The sequence below is a fragment of the Python bivittatus genome, unplaced genomic scaffold (assembly GCF_059951505.1).
Source record: "Python bivittatus isolate LINGU-HERP-01145 unplaced genomic scaffold, Pbiv_v1 ctg000700_np1212, whole genome shotgun sequence".
In the NCBI taxonomy this organism is placed as follows: domain Eukaryota; kingdom Metazoa; phylum Chordata; class Lepidosauria; order Squamata; family Pythonidae; genus Python; species Python bivittatus.
In genome coordinates, this window is record NW_028277098.1 from 55262115 (window position 1) to 55284854 (window position 22740).

The 22740-nt window shown below is 39.7% G+C and overlaps 1 protein-coding gene across 1 annotated transcript; it reads left to right on the forward strand.

Annotated features, from left to right (window-relative positions):
- The first annotated feature begins 1315 nt into the window (after window positions 1-1315).
- On the forward strand, window positions 1316-10870 carry LHFPL5 (LHFPL tetraspan subfamily member 5). Its single transcript, XM_025165629.2, has 2 exons — window positions 1316-1894; window positions 10557-10870. Exons 1-2 carry the CDS (start codon window positions 1483-1485, stop codon window positions 10835-10837), a joined length of 693 nt encoding a protein of 230 aa, XP_025021397.2. The 5' UTR covers window positions 1316-1482; the 3' UTR covers window positions 10838-10870.
- Window positions 10871-22740: the final 11870 nt, after the last annotated feature.

The window sequence follows — 22740 nt, forward strand, 5'->3', positions numbered from 1 at the left end:
TTTGCAATATAATTGGGCTATGACTAGTGTGAACATAAATAAATATATAGGTGAACCTGCATACATATATAAAAAGATCTTGTCCGGGAAAAGATGAACTTCAGGGGTGGATTTCATTAGTTTGGATGGAAGAATAGATATTTTGCTTTGATGAGTCCCTTTTGTTCCATAAAAAAACAGGCATAGTGGTAAATGCAGGCTGAATAGATCTCTGTGGTGAATGGGTTGTGTTAATATTTCAACATATAACCATACTTTATGTAAAGTTGCAAAAATTCTGGAAGTATTTTTAATGTTGATATGGTAAGTTTTGGTTGTTTTGTGAGTTCCGCATCCTGCAATCACCATATGGTACTTACTGGAACCACATAGTCTACTGTAGCCTTTGTCAGCTCCATACTATTTTGAGAGTGTAGCTCATCACATCTGTAGGGGATCTGACTAGGGAAGGATAACCCAGAGATAATATACTATAGAAATGCCAACTTTCACACATCACACTAAACCATGATTTACTTGCCTATGGTTTGTTGAATAAGCCACTATTAGCAGAGATGCACAATATGCTAAGTCATAAAATATAGTGGACTAACTATACAGTTTGGAAACTTTTATAGTCAGAACTACCCAACCACATAATGGCTTAGTGTGATTTGCGAATCCAGCCTTTAAGTCAATACCTGGAACACTCAGGTCATCCTTGATGATGCACAAATTGCCATCTTGCTCTCTTTTGTAGGATGAAAACAATGTGCCTTTATGTTAACTCTATATTCAACAAGATTTATATGTCCTGTCCAGGAGCATATTATTTTCCAAGCTACAATTGCTAATATTTAATTTGAAATGGGGATGGTTGATTAATCCCCATCTATCTTGGTCAAGGCAGTCCTTGCCTGCCCTCTGATGTGTCCCTCCAATTAATGGGAAACACTGTCTCCCGTTCTGTTCACTGTTCTTGTTGTGCTTCCTGGATCTCTCTGCCAATCGCTGTCTGTGGTGCTGAAACAGAGCTCAGAAATAAGACAGGAGAGGAAGCTGCAGAAATTCCTCTTCTCCACTGCTTGTGGAAGCAGGAGGGACATTCCCTTGAGAAGGAGGAATGCCAGCTACTTAGAAAGCACCAGATATGTAGGGTGCTGGGAGAGGAGGAGCAGCAGCAGCAACTAAGGCTAAGCACCCTTCAGGCTCCAGCACCTTCCACTGAGCTGTTCACCATGGAAACAAATCACCCTTCTGGCAAATGGTCATCTGAGCATCTGAGGCTGGGGCAAATGGTCACAGAAAAGGCAAGAGCTGCCTCAAAGAACCCTGATCTGTCAGTGAAGTGGAAAGCCAGGCTTGCAGCTCCTCTTCCTTGGATTCAGCTTCCCTGAATGCTGCTCCTCATTAGAGTTCCTGGGGTAAGAGGACATCCATTTTCTATTTGACCCTGGACCTCAAGATGTGTCTTACATGACATAACCAGTCCTCAGTGAAGCTATGGCAAAGATGCTGCCAGCACAGGAAGCAGCAAAGATCTACCACACCAACTATGTGAGGAATGCTCGAGCCATGGGAGTCCTGTGGGCACTGTTCACCCTCTGTTTTGCTGTTATCATGGTGGTAACTTTCATCCAGCCCTATTGGATTGGGGACAGCATTGACACTCCACAAGCTGGTTATTTTGGCCTCTACTCCTATTGCATTGGAAATGCCCTTACGGGTGAACTCATCTGCAAGGGCAGCCCGCTGGACTTTGGCACCATCCCCTCAAGTGCTTTCAAAACAGCCATGTTTTTTGTGGGCATTTCTACATTCCTTATCATTGGCTGCATCCTCTGCTTCAGCCTCTTCTTCTTCTGCAATGCAGCCACTGTCTACAAAGTGTGTGCTTGGATGCAACTGGCAGCATGTGAGTTGGACATAGGGAACCCAGGGGATAGATTAAGACACTCCACTAAACATTGCTTCAGTATGCTAGGAGATTCGTGCTCAAGTATATTATGCTTGAGGACATCATAATCTCTTTGTTCTATGTCCCAAATTTGCAGCGGAAGAGGCAAATTTAATTCACTATTTAAAGTGAATATCAATCTGCCATTTGGACTGAAGTTCCATTGGCATCACTCCTAATAATGTTAAAGCAAAATGGATTGGTGGTACTGCAAAGTTTCTTCTTGATGCAATCCTTTCCATTGTGTGGGTATGGGTGTGGGTGTGTATGTATCGTGAAGACAAAATCAACTTTGTTACAGGGTATATGCCCAAAGAGGACCACAAACAGTCTTAGTTACTTGCATAGTTGTATGATTTCTGTGTTTGCAACTTCATATTTCTTTGTACTATTCACAGTTAATATTTTTACAGATGTGAAATACATAATATATGAAGCGTTCAATTAGCTTATTTTTGTCATCAGTTACGTATCTTGGAGTAGGTATTAGCTCAGGCTGACATTATGCCTAAAAAATTAGTAGCAATATCTGTTTTAAAAATCACTTTACAAACTTTACAAGATGAGCAATTATAGGGTAGTGATTAAGTTAAATCACATTGAATTCTACATTAAGATAACCAAGTAGTCAAAGACAAATATCTATAAAATATACAGTTTTGCTCACTTCGTAATTTTAAAAATATTGTATTTTCAAACCTTAAGCCAGTCTGATGGGTATATGAAATCTTACTAAGTTAACTGCCTTGAACAACCTTTTGTACTATGAAACTTTAGCAGCATGGTATTAGTTATAAAATGTTTGAGGGACTGTATAGAACATTTCTAACTCTGTTTTAAAACAAAATCTGGACAAATTAAAAAATAGACCCATGCTCAAATAGTTCACAACTAAACAGATAAGGAATATCGGAAGGCACGAGAATAAGAAACGAAAGTGATTGTCAAAAACAAATCACCATATTCTACTTTAAGAAAACTGCAGAAAATACTATATGAATATCTACCCTTTCTTTTGGCCTCAAGTCCACAATGCAGATCCCAACAATTTAAAAAGTAAATGTGTGTGTAGGAATACAAGAAGAAAGATGCTTCTTCCTGAATGTGCCCCAGGTTTAGAACTCCCTGTCATGGAAGTCAAAGTATTCCATTCCTTTAGTTCCCTTGTCAGCCGGCAATGTGTTTATTTCAGTGAGTTTAGTTCATTTACAATGTTCCTGAATTAGATTGTACTCTGTTAAGTGATATACAGTGGCACTTAAGAGAGTACAATCTACTTCAAAAACAAGCAATTGATGCACTTTTTCTGATTATTTGATTTTTTTTAAAAAAAATGAAGTTATGTTTTAATGTTTTCTTTTTTTAATCTGCTTTTTTGTGGTCGCCACAAGCATTCTCTTTGGTGAAAAGGTAAGATGTAATAATGAAATGACTATATACAAGGAGATATTATTTTAAAAATAACTAAGAAACCAGGAACAGGCAAGGAGAACACAAGAGGAGCCGTGCTGGATATGACCAACACTCCATCATCAATGCTTTTGGACAGCTAGGTTGAAGGTTGCTTAGGGAGGAGACGTGTGTTTTAAGGAAGTTGCTTCTTTTTGATGAAAAAGGTGAGGCTTTATACAGGATATTAGCAGCTAGCAAATCTGAGGCCATAGCAAAACTGAGTTTCTGTTTGTATTTCCTTTTTTAAACGAGAGAAGCCAGAAATTGATCAAGATAGCTGCTGCCTAAGAGGAAGAAAAACAGGGTGAAATTGAGTTTCATGAGAGCAAAACTAACAATACAATGGCCACCCATCAGCTGATGCCTTTCAGATATGTTAGACTATCTGAATTCCTATCGTTCCCCACTAGTGTGGCCATGGGAAGGCTGTGATAAAAGTAAGGTATACTATTGCAATATTTAATATCAAAAGAATATAAGCATTAGGTTTTAGTAATTCACATAAATAGTGGGTTGGATTCAAACATAGCCATAATTAGAATAGATTCACCAAAAATATTGGGACTTAAGGTCCCATCGTTTTAATGGGGATGCTTTACATGTAAAATCACATACAGTATTTCTGTATTTGTTAACAATATTATACAAAGAAAAATAATATTGAAGGATAACTGAGGTTAGCAAGCATTGCAAGTCAGAACACATACCAAACACATACAAGATTATAGAGCCAACATTAAATAATGCAATTTGGGGGAAAAAAAGTATATAGACAAACTCACAATGAAATAAATCCTACGTTCTATCTGTTGATTTATAAGTTTTCATTATTAGTGGCAAAGTTTTTTTTTAAACCATAATTGCCTCCTCATCCCCGTTCCCCAGAAATAAATGAGCCACACTATTTAATGTTATGTAAAGCAAGAACATCTTTTGTTTGATGAAATACACTCTGGCTTTCCATCTTCTAAAAATTACATACAAAATAGGGCATGGATTAGGTAATGACTTTCTGTTCTGCCTAGAATATCCTGTTTAATATGTGTGAGCTAATTAAGCCCTGCCTGTAATGGAAATGTCTGAGATGAACAAAATTCTTTGCAGTTTTTCCACAGTGAGATAGTCCTGAGGAAGGCAATGTGATCTTCAGGCAAGAAAATGTTGAAAGCCAGTAATGATCTTTGAAACCTTTTTCAAATATTCATGCTGGTGGATAAAGCATTGTTACATTATCTGCAGAGGCTTCTTCAGCAAATAGAAATGCATTGAGTGAAAGAGAGGTTAAAGTAAGTCTAGCGGCATGGCAACAGGTTTAACAGTAGCATTTTAAATAAGCCGTAAGGATAGACACAGCATTAGAGAAAGCTGTAATTCCAGCTGGCCTCAAACATAAATAACTTAAGAGGCTTGAAAAGGCTTCTGATTAACCCATATTGGCTGAAAAGCACAAATGCTGGAGGACTGTAAAGATCCTAAGTGACAGGGGAGTACAGGGGTGTAAAAGCTTTTTCTTAAAATAATAATAATAACAATAATAATAATAATGATATTAATAATAATAATAATAATAATGTGTTATACTGACTACAAATCCAGCACCTTGGAAACCTCAACATATTTCCATATAAATCCCTGGCTGTTTAAATCTACATTTTAAAATACAGATAGTCCTCACTTAATGGCCACAATTGGGACCGGCAACTCCATCATTAAACGACAGAGTCGTTAAGCAAGACATCACGTGACCATGACTTGTGATTTTACTGCTGGCTTCTCCATTGACTCTGCTTCTCAGAAGCTGGCTGTGAAACACGCAAATGGCAATTGTGTGTGATGGAATGGTGTTATGAAGGCCATGCTCAGGGAGATAGGGAGATTTCCTTAGCCCTCAACAGGAGCATGGGAAGTTTAAGAAGATGAGACTGGCACCACCCTAAGGAATTCACGGTGTTGTGGCTTGCTGGCTTGGGAACGTAGGTTCAGCCTGGAGAGACTGATGTCAGGTTCAGCCCAAAGAACTCCACGAGACAGTGCAATACAGTTCTGTTGCATTTATTAACTTCCACCCCCAAGACAGAAATCTCTCCAGACTGAACCTAAGTTCCCAAGCCAGCAAGCCACAACACCGTGAATTCCTTAGGGTGGTGCCAGTCTCATCTTCTTAAACTTCCCACGCTCCTGTTGAAGGCTAAGGAAATGCTTATCTCCCTGAGCGTGGCCTTCATAACACCATTCCATCACATTGTGTGACTGTGGGATGCTGCGATGGTCATAAGTGTGAGGATCAGTCGTAAAGTTATTTTTTCTGCACTGTTGTAACTTAAAACAGTGGCTAAACAGGGTAGTCATTAAGCGAGGACTACCTATATGCGAACAGCTACAGGTGAAAGCTTGGTAAGCAAAGAAAGGGAATGATTAGATATTTTAAAATCTTTTCTTCTTGAATGCAGGACAGACTCTCCTTTCAATGCCATAGCAAATAATTGGCCTTTTAGTAAGGGAAAGGATTATCTAATATTTTTCTGGGCAACAGAAGTAAAAAATAATTTTATAGTTCTTGAGCTCTTTCAGGAATATCACATAATCATAAACTAAATGGTAAGAAAAGCAATTCTCAAAATCTTGTGCTTGTCCATTTTTTTTCAAGAACAGAAATTTTGTCTGCATCTTTCTACTTTTTATGTTAAACTGTAATAGTATCAGTGATTCGGACAGGTTGCAGATCTCTCTTACTGCACTCATCCAAGAAGTATAGCAGTGAGACCAGTTCTGGAGAGAAGTCATACTTCAGTGGGGCAAAAATCTAACCACAAATTTATTTCTAGACTAAGCCTTGAACTATGTTTTGTTAGAGATACAGTATTTCCCATGCAGAAATTTTACACTCTTGTTTATCCTAGTATACAGTGAATTTAACAATATAAAATCAGAAATATCTTTAAGCAGTATTTATTAAATACTAGTAATACTTTAATAAATACTAAGCAGTATCTATTAAAACACTGGAGCAAATAAAAGCCTCAAGCAAAACCAGCAGATTAAAGTTGCAAAGCTGAATACTGGGTTGAACTTTTACAATAAATCATACCTGATTGCAATTTGAATTGTTTTAAAGTGTGGTGGAAGGAGAAAAATACTTTACGGCCTTGAAATATGCTTTGGGCATGCATGGTGCATAAATCAAAAGCAATTCTTAGTTGTTAATCTAACCTGCATGAATAAGTTGCTAAATTTAAGCAATACCAAGTGCAGTTACTTCAATCTTTTGCTAGAAATCTTTTGCTGAAGTACTTTATGTTTTTTGAGCTGCTTGTAATTTCTAATTAGTACATCTATGGTTAACTGGTTACTCTATCCTCAACTGTTTTACCTGTTGCAATGATGAGTATCAGTCACTGTCTGAGCAGTGTCTAACAACCCTTTTTGGGGAAAAATAACAGCTTTTTTAATATTTGAGTTTTTTAAAAAGAGAACTTACCCATCCAAGTTGGTTTTGCCCATCTGTCTTATTGTGCCTAGGCCTGACCGCATAATATCATCTATCCCTACATTTCTCTAACAAATCTGTCTCTTTAGTGAAATAAAGCAACTATCTCATTAATGGTCCAAAATGGTACAAATATGGGCTGAGACATTATTTTCCTTAACCTACAAGGTAAGACAAGTTCAGAGGGCTAACAGTCCAGTGACCAAACAAGGATGGGTGAGACCCAAAATATCCTCCTTTTTTCAAGTCTTACCTATACTTTTGCAAAACCTTGCTTTTGTGATTTTTTTTTTCCTCACTGAATCCCCTTTTTTGTGGTTCATTGACTGGGTAATTTGTTTAAAGAGACTGTGCAGTGCAGTAGCTGAAGTGTTGGACATCAGGTTCAAATCTTCATTCAGTCCAAAAGCTCACTGGGCTGATGGTTCTCTCTCAGCCCAAGCTACCTCATAGGATTGTGAGGGTGAGAGAATTAGGGGCCTGGGCATGTGCGCTGCCCTGAGTTTCTAGGGAAATCCAACTAATAAACCTCAAGTGACCTTTGCCCATCTCTTTTCACGGTGTTCCAAGTTACCAGAGAAGCAGCCGTGTTACCTCTGGTACATTGTGCCTGGGGGGGCACATAGTTCTATCTTATTACAAAGACATTATGCTGTGTCATAAAACATGGCTTGTAAGCTATGTACAATGAAATTCTCTCTTTTCATTCTGTGTCACTTTTGATTTTCTAACCAAAATTATGCTAGGGAATGATAATGGCATTTTGACTGACTGTAGTTTAGATCAGCTTCTTCAGCCTAATGTCCTAATTCCAAGAATGGTAACTCCCAGAATTCTCAGCCAATAATTTGACAGAGGTCCAGTTCCAAAAATCTCTCAAGGGCCACAAGTCTTTTGGTTATTGGCTACCTCTGAAACAAGTTCATATATGAACATTATATGAACTATACGATAGTGCATGGACTTTATATTTCCATCCAAGACTTGGGAAGGATCAATACTGCAGTTTCTTTTTTATGTGAAGTACCATAGTGGCAATTTTTCTTCAAAATATAATAGCAAATGTAGGACTGCTGAGCTAGTTCAGCCAGCAAAAGAATGAAAAACCCATCAGTATCTTTGACAAGGACTTTCTCCCAGACATCCTGGACCACTAATAAATGTTTTCCAGAAATCTGCCTTCTCTCTTTTTGTTTGTATTTAAAAAGTGAGCAAAGATATGTGTCAATAATAATAATTAATAAATAAATAAAATAATGGCATTAAAAGTAGGTGTTAGACAAATTTGTAAGGGGTGGTGGCCGCAGCGGCTTACAACCAACTGCAGCTATGGTTTTAAAGTTCATCAATTATTGAAATGGTATGTGGGAATGACCATGGGAGACAGGAGGAAGGGCTGCAGCCTACACAACTGTCTGATAAACAAAATTTGAGTCCGAAGGAGGAGGGGTGGTGAAACCATCTCAAAAGGGACCCTGCCTAGTTTTGGGGTGAATAAAAGTGAGGGGCAGGAGGGGTACTTTGAGGCTTGCAAGATACTGTTAATGTAACCTTACAATAAATATAGAGCTAGTACTCCTGGGTGTGCTTCTTGTCTGGATTACCCCGCAAGGCTGACAATTATTTGGAAATTAGCAAAACTCCATGACATTAAAATTAAAAATTGTCTAATTGTTCATGGTTCCACACTTTCAAATTTATGCAGTGGGAATAGTTTTAAAGAAAAAAAAATCACTAATCTCCATTACTCATCTGCTGGAACATATTGTTGCTCTTCCTTTAGAAAGTAACACCCTACTGGTACGTGACATTACTGGGCTGGGGAAATGTCTGCTTCTCTTTTGATTCCTCCATTCCACAAGAGGGTTCTGCTTCTCTGTGGCTTTCAAAGATGTGGCTGCCTTCGTACCATTTCCTAGCAAGGACGTTCCATCCGTAGAACACAGCAAGACCAAATCACGCTCCTTCTTACACAAAAGCTGCAAGTTCTGAGAAGAATCATCATAAAAGCAGCCTGGGGAAAGTTGGAATACTAAGGGAAATGCAGTCAAGAGAAAAGGTGGGGAATGATAGCCGAGGGACAGGATAACATTTTTGCATAAATTAATTGACTCTGCATGTGTTTGCCAATAACTTGTTTTGTTTGGTTTTCAGTTGTTGTTTCATTTTTTGGGTGGATGAGTAATCTTAATTTTTATTAAAAACAAAGAGATCTGCTTCTGCAAGGAGATGGATGATATAGAAGTGCCTAGTACACAGCCTGGGATTAGCTATTGTACTAAATTAGCTGCATCATACTATACCTGTGTGGTTAAACATACCAGAGGTGTGTAAAACAGTTCCCATTTGAAACATTTCAAGCTGTCTTGCATACCTCTAAAATATGCCTGATGCCCTTTGAATATGTTGGATTTCAATTCCACCATACTCAGCAGCTTGATGAATAGCTACATGTACGGAGGTTGGCCCAACATATCAGGCTGAAGAATAATGCCTTAATAACTTACTGTAAGTAAAATGTAGCCAGTGACGGAACATGAATTTGAGGATTACTTGTTAATTTTTGAGAGGTCTATAGATGTTCTAGGCAGACTTTTAAAACTGCATGTGTTGTATTCCACTATGGCCATACTACATAGTCTGCATCTTATTTTAGACTTCACATTACAAACGCTTCCAGTACCAGATCTAGTTATCTTGATGGCAAAAGTCAGCCATTTCAGAAATTGCCATTGAGAAGATGCTGTTGTACCAGCTGAGGTCTTGTAGTTTCCCATGGTTTATTTGCTCCTGGATACTGGGCAGGATCTCTTGCTGGCTCTTCTTGCAGAAAGTGACTTCCATGTTTAACTGTGGCAAAGCATGAATTTAAGTGATTGAAACAGAACTATAGAGAAAAAATATAAGTGGTCCTCAAAGGTTATTTTGCAGACATGATCTTCTGACATGCTTATATTGGAATAATAAATGTTGTCAAGGCAACAAATGTTACAGAACAGCATCTAACAACAAAATAAACCTGGTACCAAGACCCCTACCCTCAAGAGATTCTCTAGATATGCCCATGTAAAATGTGAGATGTACTGTATGTGTCTATGCATGTATACCTACAGAAATCATCTAATCATATAAAGTATTAACCTTAGACATTATATTACCAAAAAGTAGGTGCATATCATGATCTCCTATGCCCCAGATACAGGGCTGAGTTGTGGTTATTCAATCAGGGAAGAAAAGGTCTGACACTAACAGTAGTTTCCAGGACTACATCCTTTCCTTAGTTCCCAAATTAAGCCTGTGATTGCACTAATTCAAGCCTTCACTAAGCTGGTCTAAAACTGTGGCTTTGTCAAGGACAGCAAGGTGAGTGATAATATCATGCTTTCTGGCCAGTTTTGAAAGAGAGAGAATAGAAATAGGGGACTATCCAGAGGCCGCTTCCATTTGTCAAAGAAGGTGCAAGATGGTGAAAGTACTTCATATTGTAGTGTCACTCCATCATTTGCCTTTGAGCCTCCCTTTGTCTCTCTCCCAATATTCCTGCCTATTAGAAGATTTATGTAGCTTGCCCAATCAGGAGCCTGAGCAGCAAACATCACACAACAAACCCATGAGAGGAGATTCCACGCTGAGGTTGCAATCACGTCTTTCAACATCGTCACTGAATGCCTTCCTTTCCAGGTGCAGGCTTGTCCATTGGCTGTCTGCTCTACCCCGATGGCTGGGACTCCCCTGAGGTGAAACGCATGTGTGGAGAGAAGACTGACAAGTACACCTTGGGAGTCTGCACTGTGCGCTGGGCATACATCCTTTGCATCATTGGCATTCTTGATGCCCTCATCCTTTCTTTCTTAGCATTTGTGCTCGGCAACCGGCAAGACAATCTTCTACCCTCTGACTTCCAGGTGGAAAACAAAGGTAAGCCATTTTTTCTCAGAGGAACCTACACTTCCTATCGATGAACTAGTAAGGACAGTGGAACTATAGAATGATGAGAGTTGGACATTTAGCAGGATACTTGCATTAAAGTTATAAGGACAAAAAGTGTAAAAGCTTGTGTTGCATACACAAATTATTAACGTTAGCACGCATGCAACATTAGAATTATCAGAAGCGTTTGTTTTTAGTTAATTTAAATTGTTCTCTTGGTATCCTTTTTTACATCCATGCTTCAGCTCAAGACAATATATGCAAGTTATGAGGTCTGCAGTCAAAAAACCCTGGCTATATGCAGTTTTATTTCTGCAAAATTCCATAATGTGTTCCTAGATAGGTCCCTGGAGTTGGCTGAGTTCAGTGATTGTGTGATTGACTCTGCTGGCACAGGGAAAAATAAAATATTTAATAGAATATTCTAATTCATTACAAGTGAGGGATTGGGCAGGTGAGGAACACCAGAGCCACAAATGCATTATAAATCATTGGAAAAAAACATGCAAGGCAAAAGCTTCTGCAAACTTCTGTTAGGGTTCCAAATGAAGTTTTAGAGGAAAACCCCAAGCAGGCTTCTGGCAGTTGTAGCTATAAGCTTTCCTCTAAATAATTCAGTTTTTGCTAGCTGCTAAAAAAATAATAAATAAAATAAAATAAAATCGCATCATACACATGAGACTGTTACTTTGTGTCCTATGACTGCTTTAAATTTTAGACATCTGTAAAATGCAAAATCCACTCAGTTTTGATAAAAAATGAAATTATCCCACTAGCCTTTAGTGCTCAGGGGGCTAGAATGAAAAGGGCTACAATTTGGACATTATTTCTGCATTTTATATGGAGGGTTAACACCATTTCGTTTTTCCCAAATGTCAGGCCAGTCTTTCCCATTTGGGGAAGTTTCAAGCAGCAAAAAATGGATGACTTAAACTTCTTTCCTTTCATCCACTGTCAAAATGTGCATTCAACCCAGTTTAGTCAACCACTGTCTCTCTTCCGCTTGTTAAAGAAAAAAAGGCTGCATTGTTTTTTCTCTCTCAAAATCAGAAAACACAGGAAAAAAGGGTCTCACAGCACCCTCTATTGAGGAAAAAAAGGTTCCACAATTTTCAGAGAGTGGCCTTCAGGATGCTGTGAAAAACTTGGTAGAGCCCTCAAGCTGACAGATGTTACTCACCCTTCCTTTACTGACACATTTAAATAGTAGTTATCACTAATTGCCATTGCCATGCTAATACAATTGAAGCAAGATACTCCATAGTAGAGCCATTCTCTTCCCTGGATTTATAATCATAGTCAAGGATGGTCAACACATTCAAAACTCTTCATCCAGCATTAATGGCAAATTCTATCCTATGTGTAGCATGCGATATCACAGCTTTTATTTAGATAAGTGTTTTTCAAACTTGGCCATTTTAAGATGTATGGACTTCAACTCCCAGGATTCGCCAACCAGCATGCTGGCTGGGGAATTCTGGGAGTTGAAGTCCACACGTCTTAAAATGGCCACGTTTGAAAAACACTGATTTAGACCATCAAAGAGAGGTTATTACTCCATTACCTGCTGTTGGGGAAATGGGGAGGGAAAATGCCAGTTTCTGGATCATTATGGAGTGTTCTTTTGTTCTGCAGAGGAAGCAAATAAATGAAGATGAATACTGAAGGAATTGTAAGTGTACTTACTTCTGCCTTCGAATGCTGAGCACTCCAACTTGACCTTGGATTCAAAAAAGCTGCTTGATACACATGAATGCTAAGCACAGTGACATTGTGGATTCTGTTAGTTAGCTAGACACATTTGTCTGTGTTTTGGCACAAGTACAAATAAGGATCTTAGTGAGAGTGATTCTGCAAAACTAGTGTGTTCCTTTCTACAGAAAAATGTGCAACTGCTTCACTATGAAAACCAGGCCTATCACCAGCACTTGGCCTATTGGGGCAACTTTTAGGACTCCACAGCACTAAAGTTTCCACAGAAGGTCACCATGGCAAAGTAACACCAGAAGGCACTTTCGCCTACCACCCATTCAGCGCTGGAGTACTCCCGATCAAAACCTTCACCCTTGCTAAGAGCTGAAGTCAGCAATTTGTTAGATACCATAGATACTTTATGCAGGAAGCTACAAGTTCATGATATTTTTGAGCTGATCTATTCAATCAAGATAATGCACACTTACACGATAGTAAGCAGCCAATAGGAAGGCATTTAGCCACTATATTTACTGTCTTTCCATATATATGACTGCATTTTTCACACATAAAAGCTCCTGAGGAATAGAATTTCTGTGTGCTTTGAAGCCCAATACCTGAAAAACTCAGTATTGGCTGACACTCCAATCATCTTTAGACATGCCTTAGAAAGCAGCTGGGATTTTTCTTTGAATATGGCCTTTCTATTAGGCAAAACAAATCTTTTGATACTGCATGTCTTTCAAGTTAGCTTGTTATGCAGCATGAAGAGCCAATGACCATGGAAAGGTGTGTACTTACTTGTAGACCTCGCTGGATTTTAGATCTGGCGTTTACAGGTAGTCCTCGGCTTATGTTCATTCATTTAGTGACTGTTCAAAGTTGCAGCAGCGCTGAAAAAATGGATGTATGACTGGTCCTCAAGGTTCCTGCTATTGCAGTGCCCCCACAGTCATGTGATTGCGATCTGGGCATTCGGGTTGCAAGGAGCCACAGTCACGTGATCACCATTTGTGACCTTCCCTGCTGGCTTCCCACAAGCAAAGTCAATAGGGAAGCCAGCAGGGAGGTTGCAAGTCGCTCAGGTAATTTGCTCCTGCTTTTTCTCCCACTCGCAGCATCCCCCCACTCCAGGCCCTCCCCAGGCCTCCCGCAACTCTTGCACAGCCTGGGCCAGCCCTCCCCCAGCCTCCCCCACCCTTCTGTAGCACCCCCCGTGGCACCCCTGTGGCACCCCCATGCTCTTTACCTGGGATTCCTGCCACTTCCCGCTTAACGACCCACGTGTCTTGGGATTATGATGGCAACCAGGACTGCCCGGGATTGCTGTTGCTAAGCGATGCAGTCATGTGAGGTCACGCTTCACAACTGCATTGCTTACTGACAGCAATCCCGGTCCCAATTGCCACTGTAACCTGAGGACTGCCTGTATTTTGTTATTGTATTTACCCAGATAAGGTGGCTGTTCTACATTCAAAAAAGAGCAGGCAGAAAAAAATATAAAAACACAAAATTTTGTGCACTGCCTTATGCACTAGCGTTGCCAACTTCAGCTGACATCAGTCTTTGAGATTCCCCACCACCACATGAAATATGTGCTAGTGACCAACTTGTGTATGTGTGTGTATATATGTCTGGGTACATATCTATATACTAGAAACCATACACTAAAAATGTACAGGTCTGAGACAAAAAAATGCTTATAAAATAAGGGGTCTCATTTATAAAATTAATTGGTCCCTCATCTGCATATCAGGCCTTCTCTCTCACACAGAGGAACCACTCTGACCCACACAAGTGTACATACACACCTTCCCTGTCCTCCTTACAGCAGGAACAGTAAATATAGAGTGGGGGGTGGGGGACAAATAGAGATGGGGAAGAAATACTGCACTGGGAATGGAGGGCATGAGAAAGGAGGGAACAGAAGTCAGTGATGGAAAGGCAAGGGGCGAGGTAACTCAACAGGAAATGAACAAAGAAAGAAGAGCGTTGTTTATGTTTTGCCTACGGGGCTCAATTTAGACAAGGAAGCATCAAGGAGAAGCTGCAGGCATCTATCTTCGAAAGGCATCCAGACTAGCTTTTCAGTGATGTTTGCAGTCATTTGCTCTTTTCCAAGAGCCAGTAATAAAAGGTTCTTCCCCACCCATCATAGATCATTATTGAAGGGAGGGGGAATTATCTTCCTATCATGTAAATACAGTGTATTCAATGTTGCTACCAAACAAAGCAATAAATAAATGTCATCTGTTGCAAAACTGAAAAAATAAGGAACAATCCTTGTGCCCACTATCGTTATCATCATCTCCCAAGTTCAAAGCTAGTAATTTTCTCATCTACTTTTACACAGGAACAGCTACGCCAAGGCCCATCTCAGTCCAACTTTTTGTTTCTCACCGTTGGTGTCTGGGGTGTTTCCAAAAGCTGCAAAATGGTGGGCCCAGTGTTGTGATCCAAGCCTGGCCCTTTTGTACATCCACCAATACCATCTGTGCTTCTCAGTGAGCACCCAATAGGCCTTTGGGGTGCTCACAAGCAGGAGTTAGAGACATGCTTCTCTTCCTCTCTTGTTTCCCTACAGCTGGTATTTGGTGGCATGTTTCCTTAAGTGGGAGATAACACTGAATTTTCAAGATAGATCCGTTCTCCCTTAGCTTATCCAAATCCTTTTTAAAGCCATCCAAGTTAGTGGACACCACCATGTCTTCTGGTAATGAAATCCACAGGTTAATTATTTGCTGCATGAAAAAGTACTTTGTTTTGTCTGTTCTAAATCTCTTCCCCATCAGCCTCGTTGGATGAAACTTCCTCCTTCTGAGAGAGGCAGAAAAAACTTCTCCTTATCCATTCTGTCCGTATCACACATGAGTTTATACACCTGATCATGTCCCCATTCAGTCACCCATTTTCCCAGCCAAGGAATTCCAAAAATTCTAGCCTTTTAGTAATGGGTACCCTGTACTATTCCATTTGAATAATGGCACAAGAGAAGGAACTTCAGATCAAGGGTTTGAGTTTTTTATGGCAACATGACAATAGAGAGCCAGATGTGTCTAGTGGTGAAGGCACCAGCCTAGAAACCAGGAGACTGTAACTTCTAGTCCCACCTTAGGCATGAAAGCCGGCTGGGTGACTTTGGGCCAGTCACTCTCTCTCAGCCCAACTCACCTCACAAGGTTGTTGTTATGGGGAAAATAGGAGGAGGAAGGAGTTATTAGGTACGTTCACCATCTTGAGTTATTTATAAAAATAATAAAGGGGGGATTAAAAAAAAATCTAAAAAATAGGTTTGGTAATTTTTCCTACAACATACACACAACAAACCTGCATTCCCGTACTCAGCCCCCTCTTAAGCTGGCCAGGCTCTATACAGGTGGCTGGGGAGTCATGGATGTTCACCAAAGATCTTTCAACTCCCTTCCCTTTTATGCACATCCACCTGGTTTGTTGTTTCCACAACGTTTCTACCCTTGAACCAAGAAACTATGTCTTATGACTGTTTTCAGTGGTTCTTCTACTGAGGCTGTGTCTGGTCTGTCATTGTGCTTATCTCAGTTCTTCTTTTCACCCAACTTGTATATAGTTTGCCAGTGTGCTTATTGGCATTTTTTGCCAGCCTGATTCCTTGCCCTTTTGCTTCGCCTCTGTATGAACCTTTGATTCTATTCCTGCAACAGCCACACTAGTTGAGTCAAGTTAGTATTCTAGCTAAGTCAACTACTTTTCTTGACACATGTGACATATTTTCCCCTCTTTGCCTGCTGCTTGAGAATCTTAAACAGTAGGACCCATCAGATTTCATCTGGTGATAGCTTGCATCATATCTCTTTTTTAAATACCAATTTTTCCTTTGTACCAACAATACATGCTAAACATGAGCATAGAAATACTTGACAGTCAAGATCTCTACTCCAAATTAAATTCAAAGTTCCTGCCACCAACAGACTCCAACCCCTCCAAAAATATCATAACAATGGTGACTAGTAATAGACTCCAGCTGGGCACTTCATTTTGGGACTTCGGTCTTTCTGAAGATAATATAGAAGTTTATCCTTTTTACATTTTCCAATGCCATCTTATATTCCTGTAACATACTACCAAGTTTCATAAATCTTTTAGAGCAATGTCTTGCAGTGGTCTTAGCTGAAGATCCAATTTGTGAAGATAATGTCTACGAATTCCTGATAAATATGATGAAGGATGGAATACAATTGTCCGTTGTTCTCAACTGCTGAAATGTTACATTGATATAGTCATAATGGTGGGCTACCAATGGTTTTAACGTAATTTGTAAACAGAAGAGTTTGCTTGTTATAATACGTATCTAGGGCACATTCTGCAGTTGTTTCTTGTTTAACATAAGAGTCTTTTTTTTTTTAAATCCGCTTTCAATTGTGACCGATTCTACGGAGACTGCCTGGACAAGTCCCTGCAGTTTTCCTGGCAAGGTTTTTTTCCCCAGAAGTGGTTTGCCATTGCCTCCTTCCTAGGGCAGAGCCCAGCTGGTGGTTGCAGGAAATCAGGTCTCTTCTATTGCATTGCGTCCAGCAACCGGCAACTGATTCCCATTTTCCCACGCACGGCGCCACCAGGATTTTTTCCTCCCACTCGGGTGGGAGTACCTATTTATCTACTCGCTTATGCTTTCGAGCTGCTAGGTGGGCAGGAGCTGAGGGCGCAAGACAGAAGCTCACCCTGCTGCACGGAGCTTGGGCTCAAACCGCTGAAGTGCTGACCATTTTTGGCCGGCAACTTCCAGTGTCATTAAGCCACTGTGCCACTGCATATCCCTCTAAGAGTCTATTAGTATATATTTAAAGTGACATATCCTTTATTCAGATTCCATTGTTGACATACTATACTCTGCTGTCTAAAAGGTTTTGGTTTTTGTTCAACCAATGAGCTGGATTTCTAGGTTACCAAGTTTAGCTATTCAGTATTATAGGCATGGGTAAATAGGAATATACTGGATTGGATCTTTCAGTTTTTAAAACAGCTTGAGTCCAAATGTATTCCAAAAACGGAATTTAAAAAACCTCACGATATTATCCTAGTGAATAGGAGATAGCATCTGGACACCAGGCCATATAGATATGAACTGACACTGCAGATATTCCTGATCAGACCCACATAGTTTGCTTATTGTGTTAATTCAAAGCTTACATTTGCATGATTACACCGGGTACTTTGAATCTGTGCAGGGAACAATGAAATCAGAAGATTATCAAGGCATTCTAGAGTGAAATATAATGTCCAGTGTTAGAAAGCTCTGTCTCAGTCATAGGTTTCAGGTCCTCCTGCATGATAATGACCCAAAACATACCTCTAAGAAAACCCAAGAATGGTTGAAAAGCAAACATTGGATTGTTCCGAAGTGGCCTGCTATGAGTCCTGATCTGAATCCAATAGAACATCTATGGAAAGAGCTGAAACTCACAGTTGGGAGAAGGAACTCATCAAACCCAAGACAACTGAAGCAGTTTGCTCAAGAAGAGTGGGACAAATTGACAGAAGTATAGAAGTCTTATTCAGAGCTACAGAAAGCACTTGATTGCAGTTATTCCCTCAAAAGGAAATAATTTTCAAAAGAATCTGCTAAGAAATATTAGGTTAGGGGTACCAATAATTATGTCCATGACATTTTCATTTATTTTATTATTTACAAAAATATGTTAAGTCATATACTGATAACAAAGTGTTTGCTCGACTTCCAGATGAGACAAAATAGCAAACTAGATGTCTCTGAAAGAGCAGAGACAACACAGCGATGACCAACAGATGGGTTCCTTCTCCCAACTGTGAGTTTCAGCGCTTTCCATAGATGTTCTATGGAAAAGGACAAGAGATTGCCCACTTGTGCTCTGGACAGCTGCTCCTCACAAGGAGACCGTAGCATAGCAGTCACCCCATGGGTCTGAGCACCGGGAGATGGGAAGCCATCAAGTTCTCAACCACAGTGGAGCCTTTAAGGATAATGGGTTCAACTACCTCATTTTCTGATCACCATTGGATTTATAATTATTTTACAGTTAAAAGAGGTCTTCCAAACAAGAAGTTTGAAAAACTAACTGGTGAGTAAAACTTCAACCCAAAATAGAAGAAAAATTAACTAGCAGTTTAAAGAACTTAAGAAATATGAGTTAGTTAAGTCTGCAGAAAGGATAATTGCAACCTGCCTGCCTTATATAGAAGAACTGTATACTGTGAGGGTCAAAAGGAGGGCAGAGAGGATATCTGCAGACTCTTCCCATCCTGGATATAAACTGTTCCAACTTCTCCTTTCAGGACGGCGCTACAGAGCACCATATGTTAAAACATCTAGACATCGGAATAGTTTTTTCCCTTGTGCCATTGCTCTGTTAAACACTACATGACTCGATATGTGCTGGACAGTGGCTTCTCCCTTTGAAAAAGTTATTTTACTGTGTAGTGTTATTGTTTATTATTTTTCTGTTGCTATCCAAACGCACTGTTGATCTTGCTGTTCATTACTGAAGACAAATTCCTTGTACTGTATATATTTTATACTTGGTCATTAAAGTATTTTGTATTGTATTTTGTATTGTATAAAACAAAAAGCAAAAAGCTGAATAAGAATTTAATTTAAGAAAGTTTTAAACAGATAAGATTAAAAAGAAGAAGATGTGACAGATAAAAACATGGAAGCATTTGTGGATAGACAGGAGGAAGAGGAGATACAAATCCTAGCTGATGGAAAAATATTAGAAAATAAAGAAATGGAGGATTATAAGATAGAGATGGCAATCATAGTAGAAACACAATTTGGGCAAGTTTTTGTTTTTGGATTTACAAAACAAGGTTTCTAAAACCTTGAAAAAAATCTTTGAGATGGGAGAAAGAAAGACTGCATGGAGATTCAGTCCCAAGATGGCAATCTGATGAACTAAAGATTAAGACTGTTAGAAGCAAAAGAAAGGAATTTAAAGTTGACTTGTTTGTTCAGGGTTAAAATATGGAATACTTTCTGGAAACCCTTTATGAACCTTTGGCTGACATTTGGACAGAAATGATGATTTTTCGATTTGTGAATGAATGGGGGTGAGGGTGGGGTTACAGGAAGAAGTGAACCATGTATGTAATCTTATAGGTGGGGAACTATTAATCTGCCTGTACTTATTGCAAAAAAGATCGGGAGTCACTTCTTTAAATATTCTTTTTGATATCTCTTTTCTTATTTTTTCTTTTCCTTTTTGCTGTATTTCTTTTTTTCTATTCTTCTGATTTCAGTTTGCATTATCTTTTAGTATTGTAAAACCCTTTAATAAAAACATTTTTTAAAAAGGGAAGTGTCTGCTCTATGGACTATGACCTAAAGAATAGTGGATCCCATTTAATTATGTCAGTTTTAACTTATTTAACTTATTTCATGACAAATAGTAATATTATTATTTTAAAAAAATCATAAGATGGTATCTAGACCTAAAATTGGTGTGCTTTTAGTTAATATGTTAGTAACAAAGTGAAATACAGATGTGGCCAAAAGTATTGATACCCCTCTACTTTTCCCTAAAGAATCTGAAGGGAAAATATTAGAGAGGTGTAGACAACTATGCAGAGGAAAAAATGCAGGCTTTCCTAATAGAAGCCCTGCCTTTGGGCTTCCTGTTGGATATCTGGCTGGCTGCTAAAGGAAACAGACCAGGCAGATTTTTGTTCCTTAGAAGATTCATTTCCCTCCTCCTGACAGACATGGCTATCCTGACAGCCTCAGTTGCCATCAAAACCCCAGAACTGCATGTGTTGTTACTCAGGAAGTGGTGGGAGTCCCAGGCAAGGAACACAGAGGTTGCATGGTTGCTATGGAGGGGGGTGTGCCACAAGCAGGTGTTGGGAAGCATAGGGGGCACAGGTGCTGCAGGTGCTAGGGAGCATGAGTGAACCAGTGAGGACCCTGGGCAGGCACTAGAGAGCATGGGTGGGCTGGCAAGGGCTGCGGGCAAGCCAGCAAGGGCTCCGGGTGGGTGCTAGGGAGTGTGGGTGGGCCAGTGAGGGCCACGGGTGGGGCACTAAAGGCCACAAGCGGGTGCTAGGGAGTACAGGTGGGCAGGGGGTGCTGTGGGCAGGCACATGCTACAGAGGACGGGTGGGAGGGTGCTATGGAATACAAAATCCCTGGGACACTGCAACCATTTTAAGTGCAAGCCAGTTGCCAAGCACTGAAATCACAATCGCATGATTATGGGGGTGCTGCGATGGCTGGAACTTCAAGGACCTGTCGTTAAGTACCACTTGTTCACCACCATTGTACCTTTGAATGGTTACTGAATGAGTGGTCATAACCTGAGAACTACCTGTACTCCTTTCCCAGTTTCCTAGAGATTGCATAAGCTTATAAGGTGCTGCAGAAATTGTAGAGTGATTGGCAAACAAACTCGTGTATATATTATCTATAATTATTACTACTCTTTTCCTCCAATACTCATGTTTTCATATCAAATGCTACAGAACAGCTTGTACTTTGGCTTCCTGAGCACTTACCTAGTTCTCCAGTCATTTATCAATCAAAGGTGTTTATTAACACCCCAAGAAATTACATAAATTCCTTCCTTGCATCTACTGTCCCCAACAGAATACAGTTCAATTTCTTTTAAACCCTGTTCAGCATGAAATTAGGTGGTTTTGATCCACACATCCTGTTTGCAATCATGTCTTGCATATTGTTCTATAACTGCAGGGCCCAGTAGACATTGTAACATTTTGCTGAGTTAAGTATAGCATCCATTGGGCTAGTTTAGTATTACTTACAACAGGCATATGGCTGCCCTGCAAACTGTACCTTGGGGGAGAATGTAATCCTGCAGGCCTTGAGAGCCCTGTAAAAGTTCAAATGTCTATATGGTCCATATAGCAACTGCCCAAGCCTTCTCACCAACGTTGTATTTCTTTTGGGGGCTTGGTAGGGTACATGCATTGACATAAGCCATGGGACCTGTCTTCCTTTTAAGCCTTTCTGTAATTTCTAAACCAATGGAGTACAGCCTCCATTGATTCATTTGTCCAGTTAGCATGAATCCAAAAAAGTTTGAGTTGTATCTAGATGTTATGAGTTGGAGCTCTTTGACCAAGATATTTGAGGCTTCTAAAGGCAATCTCTTGCTCAGTTCCCCATTTCTATTCTGCAGTTTTAATGATTTCCACAGAGGTTGTGGAAATTCACATTTGGGATATGTCGCCATGTAAAATCAAATCTTATGAGTATTTTCTCAACTGTTTCACATTCACATGGACTGCTGTGTTAAGGATCTAAGTTTTTATTCATCTGTACTCCAGCCCGAAGGACCATCTCAAGATCACTCTTTGTATTTCGAACAAGAGATGATAGAATATTCATATATCCAATCTATATTTGTGGCATAGCAATTCTGGAAAAGATATGGCTCTTCCAAAGCTTTTGAGTACACTAGATTTTACACCTCTTTGGTATAGAGCAACCCCTCCCCCAGTGCATCCTCTCCTTTCTTTCTATAAAGTTCACTTTCAGGGATGACCATATCCCAATGATGCCATCCCATTAGGTTTCTGTTATACCTTCCATATCAGTGCTATCATTTGTAACAAACAGCTTTAATTTAAACGGCTTAGATACTTCTACCATTGGCATAGAAACACCTTTACATCATGTCTTTTTTCAAATGTTACTAGTGTGCATCTTTCATGAGACCCTTTATTTTCTCTATTAACCCACCTCCAACGTTGGGTCTATCCCTTCTAGGATTTTTTGAAACATCCACATCTACTCTTCTAAACCTCATACTGCTGAGCACCTGTCACTTTTCCCAGGGATGTTTTAAGGGCTGTTCTACTAGCTTCTTGATGTTATAATCAATCAGCTTGGTTCTATTTTAGTTCAAGTGGACAGTCTCTCTTGTGTAGGTTTGATTGTTTAAACATTTCTTAGTGTCTAATAAATCTAAAATATTCCAATGACACGATGGTTTCATCTATGTACTGGACACTCTAACATGTCAGTCTAGCTGGTCCATAACAGATGTTTTTAAGAATGCTACCCTGCAGCAGTCCTGAACTTTAATATGCTATTCAGCTGCCTGTATTTGGCTTTCAGGGTTGGCTGACTACTGAAATGTCATTGATGCCAATATGGACTGCTGCTTCCTTCTCAGCACTGTCCAACAGCTTATCTATGTAGTGCGTGAAGTCCACAAGCACTATACCCATCACAAAGGCTTCTCTCTGTATTTCTAATAGTTGATTCATCCAC

Bases quoted from the DNA above. Each gene is read 5' to 3' on its own strand.
- LHFPL5 (XM_025165629.2), top strand. From the start codon at position 1,483: ATGGCAAAGATGCTGCCAGCACAGGAAGCAGCAAAGATCTACCACACC. The intron at 1,895-10,556 runs GTGAGTTGGACA...CTTCCTTTCCAG, and splicing joins TTGGATGCAACTGGCAGCAT to GTGCAGGCTTGTCCATTGGC.